The sequence below is a fragment of the Amphibalanus amphitrite genome, unplaced genomic scaffold, assembly GCF_019059575.1.
Source record: "Amphibalanus amphitrite isolate SeventyFive unplaced genomic scaffold, NRLGWU_Aamphi_draft 000035F_arrow, whole genome shotgun sequence".
NCBI classification, from domain to species: domain Eukaryota; kingdom Metazoa; phylum Arthropoda; class Thecostraca; order Balanomorpha; family Balanidae; genus Amphibalanus; species Amphibalanus amphitrite.
Window position 1 is genome coordinate 1,311,372 of NW_024881531.1, and position 17,362 is coordinate 1,328,733.

At 44.7% G+C, this 17,362-nt stretch overlaps 2 protein-coding genes across 4 annotated transcripts in view; both read right to left on the bottom strand.

Annotated features, from left to right (window-relative positions):
• LOC122371295 (derlin-2-like) overlaps nucleotides 1–16,622 on the bottom strand; it is a 34,561-nt gene extending 17,939 nt beyond the window's left edge. Inside the window, exon 1 of one of the 3 annotated variants that reach the window (XM_043347509.1) lies at nucleotides 16,533–16,622. The gene's annotated coding sequence lies outside the window, so the exon portion shown is untranslated. Of the gene's footprint in view, nucleotides 1–1,231; nucleotides 1,389–16,532 lie in introns of those variants that run through there. The other 2 variants (XM_043347518.1, XM_043347499.1) reach the window with 2 other exon arrangements.
• On the bottom strand, nucleotides 12,519–15,259 carry LOC122371216. The gene has a single exon (XM_043347369.1). The coding sequence runs from the start codon at nucleotides 14,879–14,881 to the stop codon at nucleotides 12,620–12,622; it is 2,262 nt and encodes a 753-aa protein (XP_043203304.1). The 5' UTR covers nucleotides 14,882–15,259; the 3' UTR covers nucleotides 12,519–12,619.
• Nucleotides 16,623–17,362: the final 740 nt, after the last annotated feature.

The window sequence follows — 17,362 nt, forward strand, 5'->3', positions numbered from 1 at the left end:
GAAACAATGGGCGCACAGGAAAGAAACAAAAGATGGGGTGTTTCTAACGCAAGGAAGTAAATAGAGGTTGCATATGATGGAACAGCCCGAAGTGCAGACAAGCACATATTTTGGTAATAGCTATCAGCCTATCAGCTGTCCTACTACTCTTCTCCCTTCTTCAACTACTGGACACATCTGAAGCATCATATATAGGTAGCACCAATGTCCATAACAAATGCTTGGCAGTAGTTTTATGAAGCCAAGGAAAATACATGCTAACATGCCTACATCATGCATGTAAACTCAAAATTACACAGGCATGACAAAGGAAGCTTATGTAAAGAAGAGAGTAGTTAGCAGAAGCATTTCATAGTTAAAATAATTCAAAACTGCACAGTGCACACAGGGCAAACATAAAAAGCAGTAAGTGTGCACTTTGCTGTTCAGTTATGCTAAGAAATAGTTCAAAACAAAATACATCTTTTCATGTTTACTGGTTGTTCATCTATGCCACTTCACCCATATCTTGATTACAGATGGGCTGTTACTGTAGGCTGATGAAGTGACACTTGGTTGCCTTTGTGCGAGTTTCAGTTGCAGCCTCCTAGGTACTGCACTGGAAAGCAGATGAATGCCTCTGAAAGATAGGAATATAGGCAAAGTTAGCTGTAGTAGTGTCAATGATAATAGACATGACATTTTTGTCCTTTGACATACATGTGTTGAAGTAAAAAAAGGTACAAAATAAATTGGTTTGTTTCAAGACACGCTCACTGCACAAAGCCGCACAGACATTACACAGGCATATGAAATTGGTACACATAAAACTTTATTATTAAAAAGGTCAAAACTAGCAATAATAATAATTGAAGTAAAAGTTACAATCACAATTATTTCATTTAAAATGACTTGACATAAGTCACAAGACGCAATGCTCCTATTCACTAAAGAAAAGTTTTTATGCTTTCATTATCCTCCACATATCAACCAGCTTGATACCAGGCTGTGCAATAGTGGGTACATAACCCCATGTAGCCATTTTATTAGAGCAAGTGGGGTTACAACAACAATGCTAATGTCAAACTTGGGTGTGACTGTGGTTTACACGCGCCATGTATGCCAAGTGCGGCAGAATTGTAACGTAAAAAGATACTCTAGAGGCTCTAGAGTTCCATAAAATAGAAAGAATAAATATATCGAAAATAATATATGGCCTAATAAAAAACAACCTTACCTCACGTGACCTTACCTGACCTACTGATTTTTACCTACCCGGGAATAAGAAAACAGTTGCTCGCAATCGCATGAATAGATTACGAGCAATGGTAAGTCAAATATTTTTAGGTTGTGGTTGCCCATCAGGCCTGAAGCCAGATACACAACCACTTAGCCTAAAAATATCGAAGAGAGAGAAAATATCGGCACCGTCACCGTTCGGCACCGCACTGCCTCAGCCCGAGTACGGGACAGCACGCTGGCCATAGCAGGCCTACAGTTCATGTAATAATTTAGTGCACTCATCTCTATTCAAATTATAAATAATTGGCGCACGGAAGGCTATCTATAGCGCATGAAGCCATGCTGCTGTGTGTGTTTGGTGTGTGTACTGTGTAGCTCCCTAAATACAACTATTTCAATTCAGTTGGGGAAACTACGAGGCGAAAGTCAAAAAATGGATTGGTCAAAAAATGGACTTTTGATGACCATATATGGGCATAAATGCAGCCCCCGCTATTAAGGGTGAAAAACGGTATAACAAGCCGGTACCTGCGGTATCGCGTCCACTTATCGGAGAGAAAAGGCTTCCATTTTCCACTAGGAATTAGTGTGATTTGATTCAATTCGGCGAATTGACTCGAAAATGGCGATAGGAAAACGGCTTTTCTGCAGGTTCTGGGCGTCACAATCAGCTGGCCATTCAATAAATGGATTGGTGTTTTGAAAGAAAAATTGTTAAAAGATTTAATTTAATTACGATAAACAAAGAATTCTAACTTTAAAATAATAACTTAACCACAATTAGAAAAACCATAAACAAAATAATAAAAATAATGACATTTTTAAACCACGGTACTGCTTACATTTTTTGGCGCGTCTGTTTCAATCCGCCATATTTGCCAATCACTGATTGACCTTGTGTTGTAACTCTACGATTTAGAGCCGCCAGTTAATTGTGCACCGAGTGAGTGTGGGCCTTGTGTGGTTAAAAAACATTTTTATGCCTTATTTTTTCATTTGAATGTTAGGATGCATTGAAAAGATGAAGTTGTCTGATTTTATGACCATATATGGTCATCGCCCCGCCCACTCCAGCCGTTGATTGGCTAATCCAATTTTTGTTTGGCTCCTCGTAGTTTCCCCAACTGAATTTATTACGTGAGAGCCTGTAGCTCCGGTATAATTGAAACTGACAAGAGAGAACTTTTGGAACTTATAGAATTTCGTTTTTGGGGTAAGTACATCGAATTTCAGCGATTTGAAGTCCTGATTGTGTAATATGACACGGAGAATTCGATCAGGCATCATTTTGATTCCATTGTAACCTCCAGTGACCTCAGCGATGTCCCGATAAAAATAATCTGGATAATTCAAGTTCTGGAGATCAGTCCCACGCACAAGGGGGAAAAGCTCAAATTATTGAGCGCTCAAAATATTGAGCGTGTGACGTCAGAGGCTCCCATAGGCGTAATGCTGAGGGCTCAAAAAATTGAGCCGTTTCAGGAACACGTTTTGCAAAAGCAACTCGCAACACCTAGGGAGAAATGGCAACACCCTAGGAGAATCACTAATGATGCAAAACAGATTAGGCTTTCATATTTTTCACTGCTCAAGCTTCAACGATTGGGGGAACACCAATTTATAGGTCGAAATCTTACGGCATACCAGGATGACTTAAAAACAGGCCAATATTTATGTCGAAATAAAAGTTATTTTTTGTCCATTCACGTTTTTTACTAGGGTTCTGTTGGAAAGAGCATTTTTCATACTACCCAAAATGATTGCGACTCAATTTCACATTATCCATATCGGAGAATATTTTTCATTTGGCGGCGCCGTTTGTTTATTTCGTCGCGACGTCTCCGGTCGCGTGGTTGTCGTCGTCCTTGTGTTGAAGGCAAGTTTTTATCGTTTTAGTTATACTTAGATGTTAAAAGGTACACTGAAAAGTTTGAATATGCTGTGATTTTAAATTTGGAAACACGTAAACGTCAATCAATTCACGTTTTCCTCGATTTGCGTGCAGATAAGTGACTGTCGACGAAAGTGGCGCCATCCGATATGATGTTTTGAAGGAAGGAGACACAACATATTTACGTGAATTTTTTTGTTTTTTAGTGGTCTAAGTGCTCAAAGAGGCTGTGAATGTTTTCTTCACACAATTTTTCATTAGGTATGATGAGGTAAAAGGTAGTTTCAGTCTTAACTTTCATATAATTGACATTAAAACATATGATAGTCCACTGCTATCAGTGATTGAGTACCTTGATATTTGGCATTTCTTATTAATTTGAATGTATTCTCTATCCATATGCCATGATAGTAAGTGACAATACTCTGCCAATATGTTTCCGTAGTTTTCACATTCATTTTCCAGTCCTTTACATAACATCACAATTTATAATCAACAAAACTCAACTCCTTCGTTACTTCACAACACTGACAGCATGACAGACTGACAGTCAACTATTGTGTGTGTGAATGCTGAAACAGGATAACCACTTTGCTGACTGGCTCATATGAAATAAGATAAAAATGATCCTTTATATCATTTCCATCTGGAGGATCGGAGTCAACAGAAAAGGAAGGCCACTTTCAAGCCTCAAGGTCTAGGCCGCCAGACGCCAGTCGGCAGTCACCACCAAATTTATAATAGATTAATTCATTATGATACTTTGAAACCCTTAGGTCACTGGATCGGCATCACATTTTCAGTTTCAATATAGTGAAGGTTTTTATTTGTATGATGTGAAATATTTTCCTGAATCAGAATTTAATTATCCCTAGGTACCTGGTAGAGGTTTCGGATTTATTGCTCATTGTTGGTGTGCAGTCAGGATTTTTTGACAGGTCCAAATAGGGAATCCTGAGCAATTTTATAGTAAAGTGGTCTCCTTATAATCACCACACATTTTATCAAAAGCATTTGCAGAATTTATTCAATGAAGAATTTTATCAATGTTGCACCCATTTCTTAGACGACCTAGGCTGCAGCTTTTTTAGTTCCTGTTGTATGACATATTTTCCATTTTGTTCCACTGCATAAAGAAAAAAAATCGTTTGAGATCACCAAACAGCTTTTCTTTTTTTGGCAGGTCTGCACAACCAAGCGGTCGCTGGCGAGGACGTCGGCCGTCCCTGTGGGTAAGGTCATCTGCTCAGCCTTTGTGGAGATCAGCAAGACGTCACCAAGATGAAGACTTCGCTGGAGCAGAAGCCGCTGACCCGTGTCCGATCGGGCAGGTCATGCTCGACGGCACGAGCCACAACTTGAACGACTCGGTGACATCAACAACATGGTGGAGCAGGTGAATGAGTTTGGCGACGTGTTGTGCGACTGCAAGAAGGGTTGTCTGCGTGCTCTGGCCGGCGGAGCGGCGACGCTGCGCAGTCTGTGCTGGCGGTGAGCAGCTGGCCGTGGTGACCGCGCGCGCCCACATGCGCCGACAACCTGTGCGGCTTCGACGGCCCCGGGACAGCCCGATGCCGCCCACTATGCGACGCCGACCGCGCACTGTCCGCACGGCCACATGGAGGTGTGCCCGCGCCTTTTGCCCGCACGCCGCTACCTCGCAGCTGGTCTGCAACCACGCCGTCGCCGCCTGTAGCCCGATAACAAAACGGCTGTCTGATAATGCCGCGTGTTCTTTGTGATGTTGCTACTGTGATGGTTACTACTGCTGGTCTGAGACTCGATGTTTCCATTTGTCCTTTACATGTTAAGGATTTGATAATGATAAGCTTAGTCCGAGCTTAGGTCGTTTATATGATTTGTTATATGGCATATTTTGGATCAAAGCAGTACGACACTGCTCCTGCTTTTGTGGTGTATGCTGGCAAGACGCAGGTTCCGGTCGCAGGTCACCCGGTTCCAATGTGGTCGGGCTGGAATGTGATGTTTTGCTCGTCTCTGTGTTCCACACTTGATGATGTTTGTGAATCTAACCCACATTGTATAGTATTTTTGTTTGTTTGCGGCCGATGGCCTTGTAAGTTGTAACCGTGGCAATACAGTTTTTCCTGCTATAATTCTCCAATATTCAAGCGTGGGTGGATATCTTTCTGTATTCACGACTCACGTATTCCCTTCTCCCAGTACAGTCAGAGAATATCAATACAGTATTCATACGGATTATTCAAGCCCTGTATAATTATTTGAGGTGTGCCGAATCCGAAAGGCGACCGATAAAACTACTAGCGGAAAATGTGACATGATGCCATGGGTTTGTGAAAAGTTTAAGTACCACGTAGCATTCAACTTCCTGCATTTCTGTTTCAACTCAGTTTAACGTATTTCAACGAACATAACATCAAAAATGGCAGCCAGTACCGACTTCACCTGTCACGGAGAACGCTCAAAAAATTGAGTGTAGATGCTGGCCGGCACTCAATTTTTTGAGCGCCAGCTGACTGTCGTCTGTCGTGGCGCTCAATTTATTGAGTATCGCGGTCCCGAACGACAGGTGGCGCTCAAAAAGTTGAGCGTCTTTAGGGCATTTTCTTTCCAAAAACACCGATATAAATTATCACGGCGAGTGTTCGAGAAGAAACCTTGTTGCTCTCTCTGGCCATTGATACCTTATTTGGATACGATATTTGCCGTAGTGTGACGCTAAAGGCATTGTAAAATACCATCGTTTCGCCTATTCCTTCATAATGGGGCCCGCTCAATTTTTTGAGCGCTCAATTTTTTGAGCTTTTCCCCCTTGTGCGTGGGACTGAGATCTTATAGAAAGCTATCTGTCGCTTTTTCTGAAACTCACTGATTTTTTTAAACATATTTTGGTATCATCCAGTGTGGTGTCACTTGTCACAATGCAGGCTTCCTTGTCCTAGCTTCCTGGCCTGGCAGAGGCAGCACACCTTAGTGGTGCACTCAAGGCCATATAAGGGTGCACTGGCTGCCGGGCGAGCCTTACATCTGCGGATGCTTCCTTCCTTCATATCTGCTTTTCCTAAATCATCCTCTAGGTATGCTGTACTCGGCTCAAAATACCCCAGTAAAAGTATACATTAAGTCCGAGTGACTGTTAAAAGATAAAGTTTTCATATTCTTACATTATTTGACATCCTGAATCCAAAAATGATACTTATATGTCCTGGAAATAAAAGAAAAATATAATCAAACCTGACCTAACCTTACTTATTTACCTACAACCTACCAACCTACAACCTACAAACCTACAACCTAACCTAACCTAACCTAACCTACAAACCTACAACATAAAACCTAAAACCTACAAACCTACAACCTAACCTAACCTAAAACCGAAAATGTTTGCTGTTACATATTTGTATTAACAGCGTCACAATTGTCCACTCGGACCTAATATATACTAATACCAACACCCCCACCACCAGGGCTGCGCACTGCGGAGTCGATGGATTTTCGGCGACTCCGACTCCGACTCCGGCTTTCAAAAACCAGCTCCGACTCCGACTCCGACCGACTCCAACTCCCGACTCCGACTCCGCAGACCTAGCAGGGCTGCGGAGTCGACAGATTTTCGGTGACTCCGACTCCGACTCCGGCTCGGGTTTCTAAAATCGACTCCGACTCCGACTCCGACTCCGGTCACAACTGTCGACTCCGACCGACTCCGACTCCGACTCCGACTCCGCAGCCCTGCCCACCACCACCATGACAAATCTTTTTCTGAGACCCCCACCCCACCTGGGCATGGGTCAAAAACATAAGCAAGCACCCTCATCATTATTGTGTATGCATTGACTTTGTGATCTAATATTTCATATGTTCCTTTCCAGTTGAGATTGAGGTGCTGTGAACATGTAGTGCTGGATTAAAGGAGCTGAAGCAGCACATCAATTCTTAGCCCAACAACTTCAACAAAGGTACCGTTCCCCCAGCCAGCACACTTGGTGGCAACGCCGATCGGATATAGTGGGTGTGAGAAATTGCAATATATATATATATATATATATATATATATATATATATATATATATATATATATATATATATGCAATCATTCATTGTTCCAACTTCCAACGCCATTGCCGACCTCCCCTCCCTTCCTATCGCTACTTGTGGGGGGCCGGGCGGGTAGGGGAGGAGCGGCCGGTCCACCGGAGCCGCGGCCGCGTCAGACACAGGGGCCCTGTTTCACCGGTGATAGCAGCACGCTACTATCAAATTGCGTGAGCTGACGTAATGTGATGACGTCACACTAATGACGTTTCGTGTAATCCGTGAGCTTTTTCATAGCTACGTTTGGAACAGAGTTGCTGTCTCGTTGAATGCATTTGATACATTCGCACGGCCGTGAAGATGTTAGCAGCAATATTTGATGACATCACACAAATTGACGACGGCATGGTTTGTTGATGTTTCCATGGAAATCCAATTTGACACGTGTGATAGCAGCGTGCTGCTATCACCGGTGAAACAGGGCCAGGGCCGCCAGCTGATTGGCCGGCTCAGAGGATTGCCGCCCGATGCGACGGATATGCCTAAGAGCTGGACTTTTTGCACGTGTTCCCCGCCAGGGGGCGCCACTGAGGAAGCACCCTCTGACGTCACGATAAAACTGCGCGCACTGTGCGCACGGTTCTGTAAGCAAGTAATCCAGAATTATAGTGGTGGTTTCATGTTGGAAATTGGAATAAGTATTTTGACGTTGTAAAATTTCAAGCCGTTTTTGTGAAATTAATTAGTAAATGCATTTCAAAAGTATTTATTTAACCCATTAGTGCCCAACTTATTTTTAGTCAAAATTTCAAACTTTTTTTTGCACAAAATACTAGCTTCTTTATCGAATGTATTAGCTTAGGATGATTTTCTTGTTTTTAGCCCCCCAATTTGTCGCCAGGGGGGTCAATAAATACAGGGTGTCCCAGAAGTCTTGAAGCTCTTTTATTTTTGTCGTGTGATCTTGTTATTTCACCGATTAAGGCAAATGATGCCTCAAAAGAAAGAGGATGAACTGAAATTTTGTATTTTCATGCGTAGAGCACCACTTTAGTCAGATGGCCCCCGTTGTGAGTCGCACAAGAACAAGCGCGAGAGATCATGTTCTTCGCTGCCGCCAAGATCTCCCAATTTGCGAAACACCGGTGTCCCCATGCCCGTTTCTTGTCAGCTTCAGAGCCGAAGGGACGATAAGGGACGATAAGGCCCCCGTTGTCACGGACTTTGATCAGCTCAATGAGCTCGGCTGGCGGAGGATCACGATAATTGGCTTGGATAGCCTCAATGCACTCAGCACAGCGCACACGCTTTTCCTCCACCAACTTTCGACACACATAACCCGCGACGTAGGCAGTACAGTTTTGCAGGAAGTCTGATGGAACGGTTTGCCCTAGCACATGCTGCACTACCGCAGGCATACCCGAATCAGCCTCAGGAGTCACTCCCCGACTCTTTGGACGACGCCACGTGAGCAGACCGTCGTCTTCCTCGTCACGCACACAACAGTTGCCCGAAAAGGACGGGGTTATAAAGTTATGTAAGATGAGCTTCCGCATTGCCTGTCTCAGCTGCGCTGCGTTTGGGTTGTTGTTAAGCCCACCCATCCGACGGATTCTCCCGAAGTGAAGCTCCAAGTGGTCCTGGGACATGCGATAAGGAAGAACAAATGAGAATCCAGCTTCCTGTAGCAGGAGCTCGCCGACGTCGATGGTGGTTTGGGATGCCAGCACGAGTCCCAGGATGGCGGTGTACCGCTTTGTCTGCAGTAGCGGTCGGCCATCCACAGTTGTCAGTCTCTGCAGCATGGCGGCGAACTCGTCCAATACCGCACGTCGAAACATAAAACAGACACATAATATTATTTTAATACCCGCCACGAACTAGTCTTCTGCGTCACTTTCCTGTGCGAAAAGCGAGACGGAATGAAAGGGAGGGGAGGGCTAATGGCACAACAATATAACATGGTAACGAAGCCTGTGCCTGGTATTCGGCAAAACAAATATGTACGACACCATAATAATTTAAAACGTAGTAGTCTATTTTCGGTGACATTCAAGAGATTAGATCTACTGCAGTTACTTTTTAATTACAGTAGGTAATTATACAATAAAGTAATTGACAGTATTTATGACTTCTTTATTACGTTTCTATCGTCTTGGATATCTCTGAAAAACTATTCACTTTAATTTCAGTAGGTATCCTGAGGAAAAAATACTTTCAACTATCAAGTCACAACTAACGTTAAACGTCACAACACGAAACAACGATGCAGCTTGCAATGCAAAAAACAGCGTCTTTATCAGTCACGATGGCTGTGAACTCCAAAGTCCAAATGACGGCCGGGATGCTCGGAAAACCCGCGACACAGCTGCATGTCAAAACAGTATAACAATATCTTGGATAACCAGCCAAATAAAACAAAATGGTGGACCCCAAAATCCTATTACAGTGCACTTGCTGACAGCAATGCATAGCAGCACTGCAAGTTACTTACTCAAGGTTCTGAGGGGTGAGTAGAGCCTTATAGCCCTTCCCAAATGGACTGCTGCCATTCATGAAGTCGAAAGCTCTGTCAACAGTTAGAAGGAACTTGGCAGTTGGACCAGCTTCCTCAAAGCCAGGATGCTCAGCATCTGCCAAGAAGTGCAGAGCCTTTCCAACAGAACTGCTGAAAACCTGTACAGCCAGCTTCACCTTCATCTTGTTTTGGCTGTACTCAACATGCTTCCGGGAGAGTTTGTTGCCAGCCCTGATGCCCTCCTCATGTTGCAGATCATACAGAGCCTGAAATCAAGTAAAGATCAAAACAGTTAGAATAGGTGCATTTCATTGGATATCAACTCAAGAGTTCAGACCCCCCTTTGGTTTTCAGATTCTAATTGCATATCCAACTGCATGCTTGCAACAGTATTCATACAAAAGTTTGTAATGATTTAAAAAAAAATACTATGATGTAAAAATAACAAAGATTTCAGTAACCTACATAATTCAAATTAAATGAGGCCAAAAATTCACACACCAACTTGTCTTGATGTGATGTATGTGCATGGCAGAGAGTGGAATGGAAGAAAACATGCTTAACGTAATGTTGACCCCTCCCATTATTAATCTTACGCTAATCCAGCTCCCTTATGATTTGGACAGAAAGTATGAAATCTGTTAGGATCACATATTCCCATCAGAAAAAACTTTGTTGCAACTGCAAACAGACTCAGTTAAACCCACCTGTATATGCTTCCATGAGATCGTTTCTCCGTCTAGAAGGATGGTATGGTACTCGCCCAGTAGATTTCTGAGAAGCTTGATCATGTGTACAACATCAAGCAGAATATACACACGCTCCCCAGTAGATGGATGACTGAAGAAGTTTTTCACTTTGCCACCAGGTTTCAATTTCTTGAAATCCACAGAGGCACCCAAGTTGGCAAACATTGTGAGGTTGGCCTTCAGTCCATCAGCCACCATCACCCTCACAGTCAGTCCTGCTTCAGCCAGTTCACAGAGTACACTCTTTGAGAGTTCTGCCAGTGTTTCACTTGATGCATGGTTCATTAAGTAGTAGGCCACTGGATGGCGCCACTGGCCCTTCAGGCCCACAGCCATGAACATGAGAGCACTTGTTGCTAGTGTACCATCCTCAACATCTCCTGCACCAAGGTCAACATGACCTACAAACTTGTCCTCTAGAGGTGGCAAATTGTGGACCCGAGGACCCGGTCCAAAGAACCAGTCTGGACCCATATGGGTCCAGACCGGTTCCTGAAAATTTTCTGACGGGTCCAACCGGGTCCCACCATAAACTATACATCTTGCACACTGCACATTATTGCAAAATATGAAGTGAATGAAGTGAATGTGTCTTTGCACACAGTAGCTCAGGAGTATTCCCAGTGGGAAATAGGCTGTTTTACATGATGCAACTAATGATACCGTAGTTTGTATTAATTGACTTTTGGGGAACGGGTCCAACTGGTTCCGATTCCAACTAATACCGGGTCCGACTGGTTCCAGAAATGTCCAGCCGGGTCTGGTTCGAGTCTGGTTCCCAAAATTTTCATCTTTTGCCACCTCTATTGTCCTCGGTGTGACTGTAGACTGCTGCCTTTCTGATGGACATCTCATCAACCATGAGAGAACAGTTTGGATCAATCTTTCCAGCCTTGACAAGATCCTTCAGCTTTGAGGTTACCTCGGTTAGGATTCCAACATTGCAGTCCACACTCCGTGTCCAATCCTTCATCGATGACTTGCTGGGTAAGGCAAAATTTTTGGCAAGAAAGCTGTAGGCACGGGACGAGTAGTAGTTGATGGTCAAACAGAACCGGCGGATCTCATCTGAGTACCGGCGACCTTGCTTCTTCCTTGAGGCATTCACAACTTCATTTTGAAATAGACTTGCCACCACTGGGTTCTCAAACCTAGCCTGCAAGACCGCCATCATGTCACCACTCACAAGGTTGCTCTCTTTCAGAGCAGCAATAGTCGCATGTAGATTCTTTAGACGTGCGTCTCGCCTCTGCACCTTCTGGCGGAGAAGTTTTCTTTCCTTTCGGACACCTTTCAGCTTCTGTACCAGCACTTCTTCCCTTTTCTCCAAATCACTGGTGCTCTTCTCTGCTCCATGATAGGTATGATCAGCAAGTAGCTGTGCAGGTTCTGGTTTTGAGCTTGAGGCTGCAACCCTTTCAGAGGGCTTCCTCTTTTGATGTTTTACCCTCATGTACTCCGGAAAAGCAAAGATAGAAGGTATAGCATCCTCCTTCAACACACGTTTCTTTTCGTTTTGTGTATAATCATCCTCTATGAAATGCTGACTGCACAGATAGGAGCTTCCCTTCACCACTTTTTCCACTGTGAGGTCTTTCCGTTTCATGGCATGTATCCATTTCTTCAGCCTCTCTGGATCAGCTGGAAGCCTGAAACCAGGAAATAAGAATATCACATACAATTGCCTAAGCATCCAACCATACAGGCTATAGGTCATAACAGGGAGCATTAACTTGATCAAATGTCAAATAAAATGTATCAATTTTATTGCAACAAAGGTAAGGGGCATATCACCCTACATTAAATGAGCAGTGCCTTGAAAGTGTTCTCAAACCTCTTGCATACACATTCACTGAACATTAGGGTGACACTTATTTTCTGATTTTCGAAAAAGCAAAAAGGCAGTTAATTTTATGGTTCCATATAGCATAAAAACATCACATGCAAAGTTTCATCCCGATCGGATTACATTTAACCGTGCCTCCTCCAACTTGAATGTGTACGCTTTTAGCCATTGGGCCAGCAGTTACATATCTTTATGGTATGTAAACCATAAGCAGAGTTTCTCAGCTGTTCATAACGATGCAATTATAAAACAAAAACTGGTACACGACACTAGTGATGTATTGTAAAACGATAAAAAGTCTCAATGGGTCTTGTGGCAGTTGGAAAACTTCGACCTCCTGACAACTCTGAGTATCTGCGGTCGAATGCTATCGCGCATTACTGCAGTTGCCGGGTGACGGTGCCTTTGTTAGCGTTCGGAAAATTCCCACGGTGTGCCTCCACCACCTGCAGGATGTACTGCCTCTGGTCCTCATCCTTGGTGAGGGTCAAATTGTAGGCTTCCATCAGAGCGACGCCACGCTCGGCGAAGTCGTTCACCACCGTGATGCCGTTGGCCTTCCCCGCTGCGGCGACATAGCGGGGGTCGTCATGCCACTCGGCAGGGTCGGTCTCGAGGAAGCCGTCGTCAATTCCAAGGGTGACGAAGAACGTCCGCGACGATGTGGTCACAAAGTCTGCGAGGGTCTTCTGCGTCAGGTCTGCGCTGAGCTCAACGACTGCCCGCTTGGTGATGTCCTCCGAACCCTCGTTCGAGGCGAGGGCCTCAACCATGGCCCGCTTTTCATGCAGTGGTAGGCTCTCGTCAAAGAACCCCAACGGGACGAGGCTCTCACTCAGATACCACAAGTGACGTCGGGCGAAGCCGCTGAGGAGCGTCTTGGCGAGGGACTTGTCCTCGTACCCGGCCAACGTCTTCAGAAGGGCGAGGTCGTTCTTAGGGGCCGATGTTGGGCTCGGCGCGGTGTACCACGCGGGAATGTAGACCGACAAGGCAAACTTGACGAATCGGAGGATGCCGGCGTTCTCCTTGGCGGTGAGGCCTGCTTGACCCCGGAAGAGGTAGATCTTTAGGGCGTAAATTACTTTGGCCATCCAACGTGCGTGGTGGTGAGCTCCAGGCCGTCGAAATCGAATGCCACGGTCAGGTACCCCGCCGAGCGTGATGATAGAGAGCTCCAGGAGCTCACGATAGTCGTCACGAGGCTGGTGCTGCGACAGATGGAGCTTGAAACCCGCGATCAGGTCGTCCCGGGAGTCTTTGATGATGTCTGTGAGTTGGTCGTCTTTCATAAGCGCATATTCGTCATGCTTGATGCAGTCCCACTTGTCCCGGAACCGTTTAAACAGTGGGATATCCGGCCCAGACGATGGGGTGTTGAGGCAGATCCCGAAGGCCTTCGCGGCGATGAGCTCAAGCACGTGGTGCCTGCAGGCAGCAGGCAGCAGCTCGCGGCCGAGCTGCTGCTCGATCAGCACACAAGCCCCTGATCGCAGGCCTGTGTTTGATGCCGTCGTGTCGAAACACATACCCACTACCTGGTCTGCAATCCCCCAATCCTTGAGGGCTTCCACAACAGCGTTTGCCATCGCCTCTCCACTGCCGATCTCGAGCTTGGGGACGGACAGCAGCTTGGCGACGCCGTCCCCAGAGACCAAAATTGGAAGACGGTCTACTTTCCTGCTTCCACTGGTCATGGTGTCGGGAACCAGCTTCCCGTCCCAGTGTACAACGAGAGGAACGTCTGGCGCAAATGACGCCTTGATGTCCTGAGCGGCTTGCTTCCGGTGCCTCCGCCGGGATTGCCGGATTGACTCTCGATTCACAATGAGTTCAGAGGCGTCGTGCCCGAGTGTCTCGGCCACCGCCGACAAGACATACACTGTCTGGCGGTCGCTGATTCCTGTGCGGTCCAGGGCAGCGGCGACGGTTGGCGAAATTATCTTCTTCCTGCCGCGACGGCGCTTCGGCGGCACTGGGCAGGTGGCAGAAGTTGATGGTTGAGGTTCGTCATCAGCATCAGACACCGCTGACTTGCGACAGGGACTTGAGGAACTGGAGCTAGACGAGAGCTCAACAGTGCTGATCTCCGACGTGCGTTCTTGTTCCCGAGTCCTACGATCGCTGGCTTCGGAGGCGCGCTTCAACTGCCGCCGTTCAAGCTCAGTCAGCTGCCGATCGACGCCCATCATTTTTCCTCGGCGGCCCTCCTCACGTTGTGCAATGAGGAACTCTTTGTCTTCATGGTTCTTCATTAGTTCGAGGGCCCTTTGGTGTGCAATATCGAAAAGATTGTCCAGACTCTTTTTCCAGATCTCGCGCCGAGCGACTGGACCGGGCGTCATTTTCTTCTTATTACGCATGAGCATGCGCCAGTGGCCATGAAGAGATATCAGCTTACTTACACAAACCTTTCGTTCATGAGTAGGGATGCGGGCGATATTCCAGACCTCCAGTATCTCTCCGACGGTACATTCAGCCGCGGCCTTCACAGTCAACTGCCTGTCGTGACGGATGATATGGAAGAGACGACGGAGGGCCTCACCGCGTGATGGCAGTTGACTTCCACTCATCAATCTGTCATCAGGATGGCCGATAAGCGGTATAAGCGTCTTTTTCCTCGTTGTTGGAGTCGCCATATCTGCGAATGGACCAGATAGGGTAAATACATGTATCAATACCGCGAAATTAACGCATACAACAACGTTCTCTGAAATATAAATGATGCTCTTTAATGGCACGATAAGATCTAAGGCTACATTACACAAAGTTCACATTGCTCCCAAGTTTCCCCGAGCTGTATACGTACCTCAATTCGTGATCATCGCAGGTAATGGCGTTGAAGTGCTTCAGTGGTCGTTTGTGTGCATCTGCTTGCTTCATATATTATGTTTGCTTCTGCTTCAGGTTCTGCTTGCTTCTGCTTCATTGCTGACGCTCCCAAGACCATTATTTAAAGACATTTGTACAGTTATTGCCGACAATTTAGCATGCTAGCATATTTTAAATAGTTTTGTATTGAAAAAGGAGGTGGTTTTGAAAATATGGGTACAATTGTAAAATTTTATCTTACAAGAACTATACATTTATCAAAAGTTGTAAGTATAGTACGAGTATTGATCAAGGATGACCTTTGTAATTAATATTTTATTATCAAATAAATTTGATATAAAAAACAAACAGCAAATCCAATATTAATAAGAGTTGCTTTGTTTTCCTTAAAAAGCAAGAAATATGCCAAGTTTTATCGGAATTTGGGCGACTTAGGGGCGATGGGGCAAAGGCTACTTGCCCCTCGATCTACCTATAAGTCTAAATGGATTACGGTTGTCCTTTTGAGGTAGCTCTGCCAGCGCAAATGTGTACTTTACCAACTCTACCCGAGACAAATGCGGAGAATACGAATGTGCCCAAACGTGTTGGGTGTTCAACTTTAAGCGCGAGGAGGCACGCCTTAAAATTATTGTATCGAGCTGTAACTTTGGAGTTATTTTTTTAAAGGTAAATAGAACCAGAAAATGAACTGCCTTTTTTATTTTGAAAAGAAAAAAAAATGATGTAAAAATAGCTGTCACCCTACTGAACATGCTTACACATTTGTGAAGAAGCGGACCCCCCAAAAAAAATACCAAAAAGGCTAAAATACTATAGCTAGATGAGCCCAATGGACATCAACAACAAGAAGGGAAAATATTTAGTCACGTGTGGAATACAAATAGGGGAGGGCTAGAGCAGGGCCCATGCAACCCCTGCCTGGATCTGCCAGGGTAGTTTCCAAGAATAGTGCCCCAATTGCTAGTATTGTCATAAAAAGAAGTGATACTGTGCATCACCACCAGATGATCAGTACCTACCTAGGTACCATTTCAACGGCAAGGCATTAGGATTACAAAATATGTACAATGGTGGTGGGTCTTGTTACATTTAAGTTTTTTAAAGATATATTTGGAAATATCAGAAAATTATATAGAAAACAGTTTAGTCAGTTTAACACAAATACCAATGAAAGAAATCATTTAAGATACATCCTGCACTCCTCAGCACATCACAATCAGCAGCAAAAACTGTTTTCCAGGACCAATAGTGGCAAGCCAGTAATATATTTTTTTCGTTCAATTAATCCAATATAAATTCAAGGTGAAAGAAATATCCAGAAATGGATTCAAACTATTTGTGTCCGCAGATTCATCACAAAATAGCAATGACCCCAGGAGACGCTCGGTGACGAAACATGCTTCAATAAATCGCTGCATAATTAAAAAAATAAGCCATTAATCCTAAAAATCTTACCTGTGGAAGTTCACCTTGCTTCCATCTTCATTTACCGCACCTAGTCGGTTGCTACACGCATAAGCAGCACACGATTTTACCATTTTAAATCACCTCAAACGCCAATACCCACAATGCTGACACACGATGTTTTGCCCCCCAGCCGGCCGCCAGTGTGGGCACGGCGTGTTCGGCAAGATGGCGGTCTAGGTAAAGTATGGAAGTCAGTGGGTCACATGCTTAAATTAAGTCTTCGCTTCTTGGATGAAGAGTAAAAATATCAGGTAAATCACAGACGTCAGCAACGATAATATATATTCCCGACCGGGGCTGGGAAAATGCGTTTTATTCACCGAGGTTTTTGTGCGGAGGACCGAGTGCCGGTAGGCACGAGGTCCGTAGCAAAAAACCGAGGTGAATAAAACTGCATTTTCACAGCCCAAGGTTGGGAAGGTTATGGTTATATGGCCTTGGTTGGGAAGAGATTTACCACATGCCGTACCGGCGCAACAGTTAGTTTCATATTCATTTGATATTATTTATTTTATTCTTAATGTGGTGTTAATATTACATTAATACTATGTTCATATTTATAGTCACCGTGACTATTTTTTTTTTTGTGTTTTTCATTATTGGGCGGCGTTGCGTATGAAAGATGAAATTCCCTTCTTCCCCGGTCCCCCTTATTTACGGTTTGAAAAAGCTGAGGATGAAGATGGTGAAGCGTCAGAAGTAAGAATAAAGATTATGGAGTCCTCTTCCAGCAGAAGTGAGGAAACCGTGAGGAAAACTGAAAATTGGGTGAAATGCTGAATCAAACGCGTCTTGGATACCAGCTGGAACAATGTCAA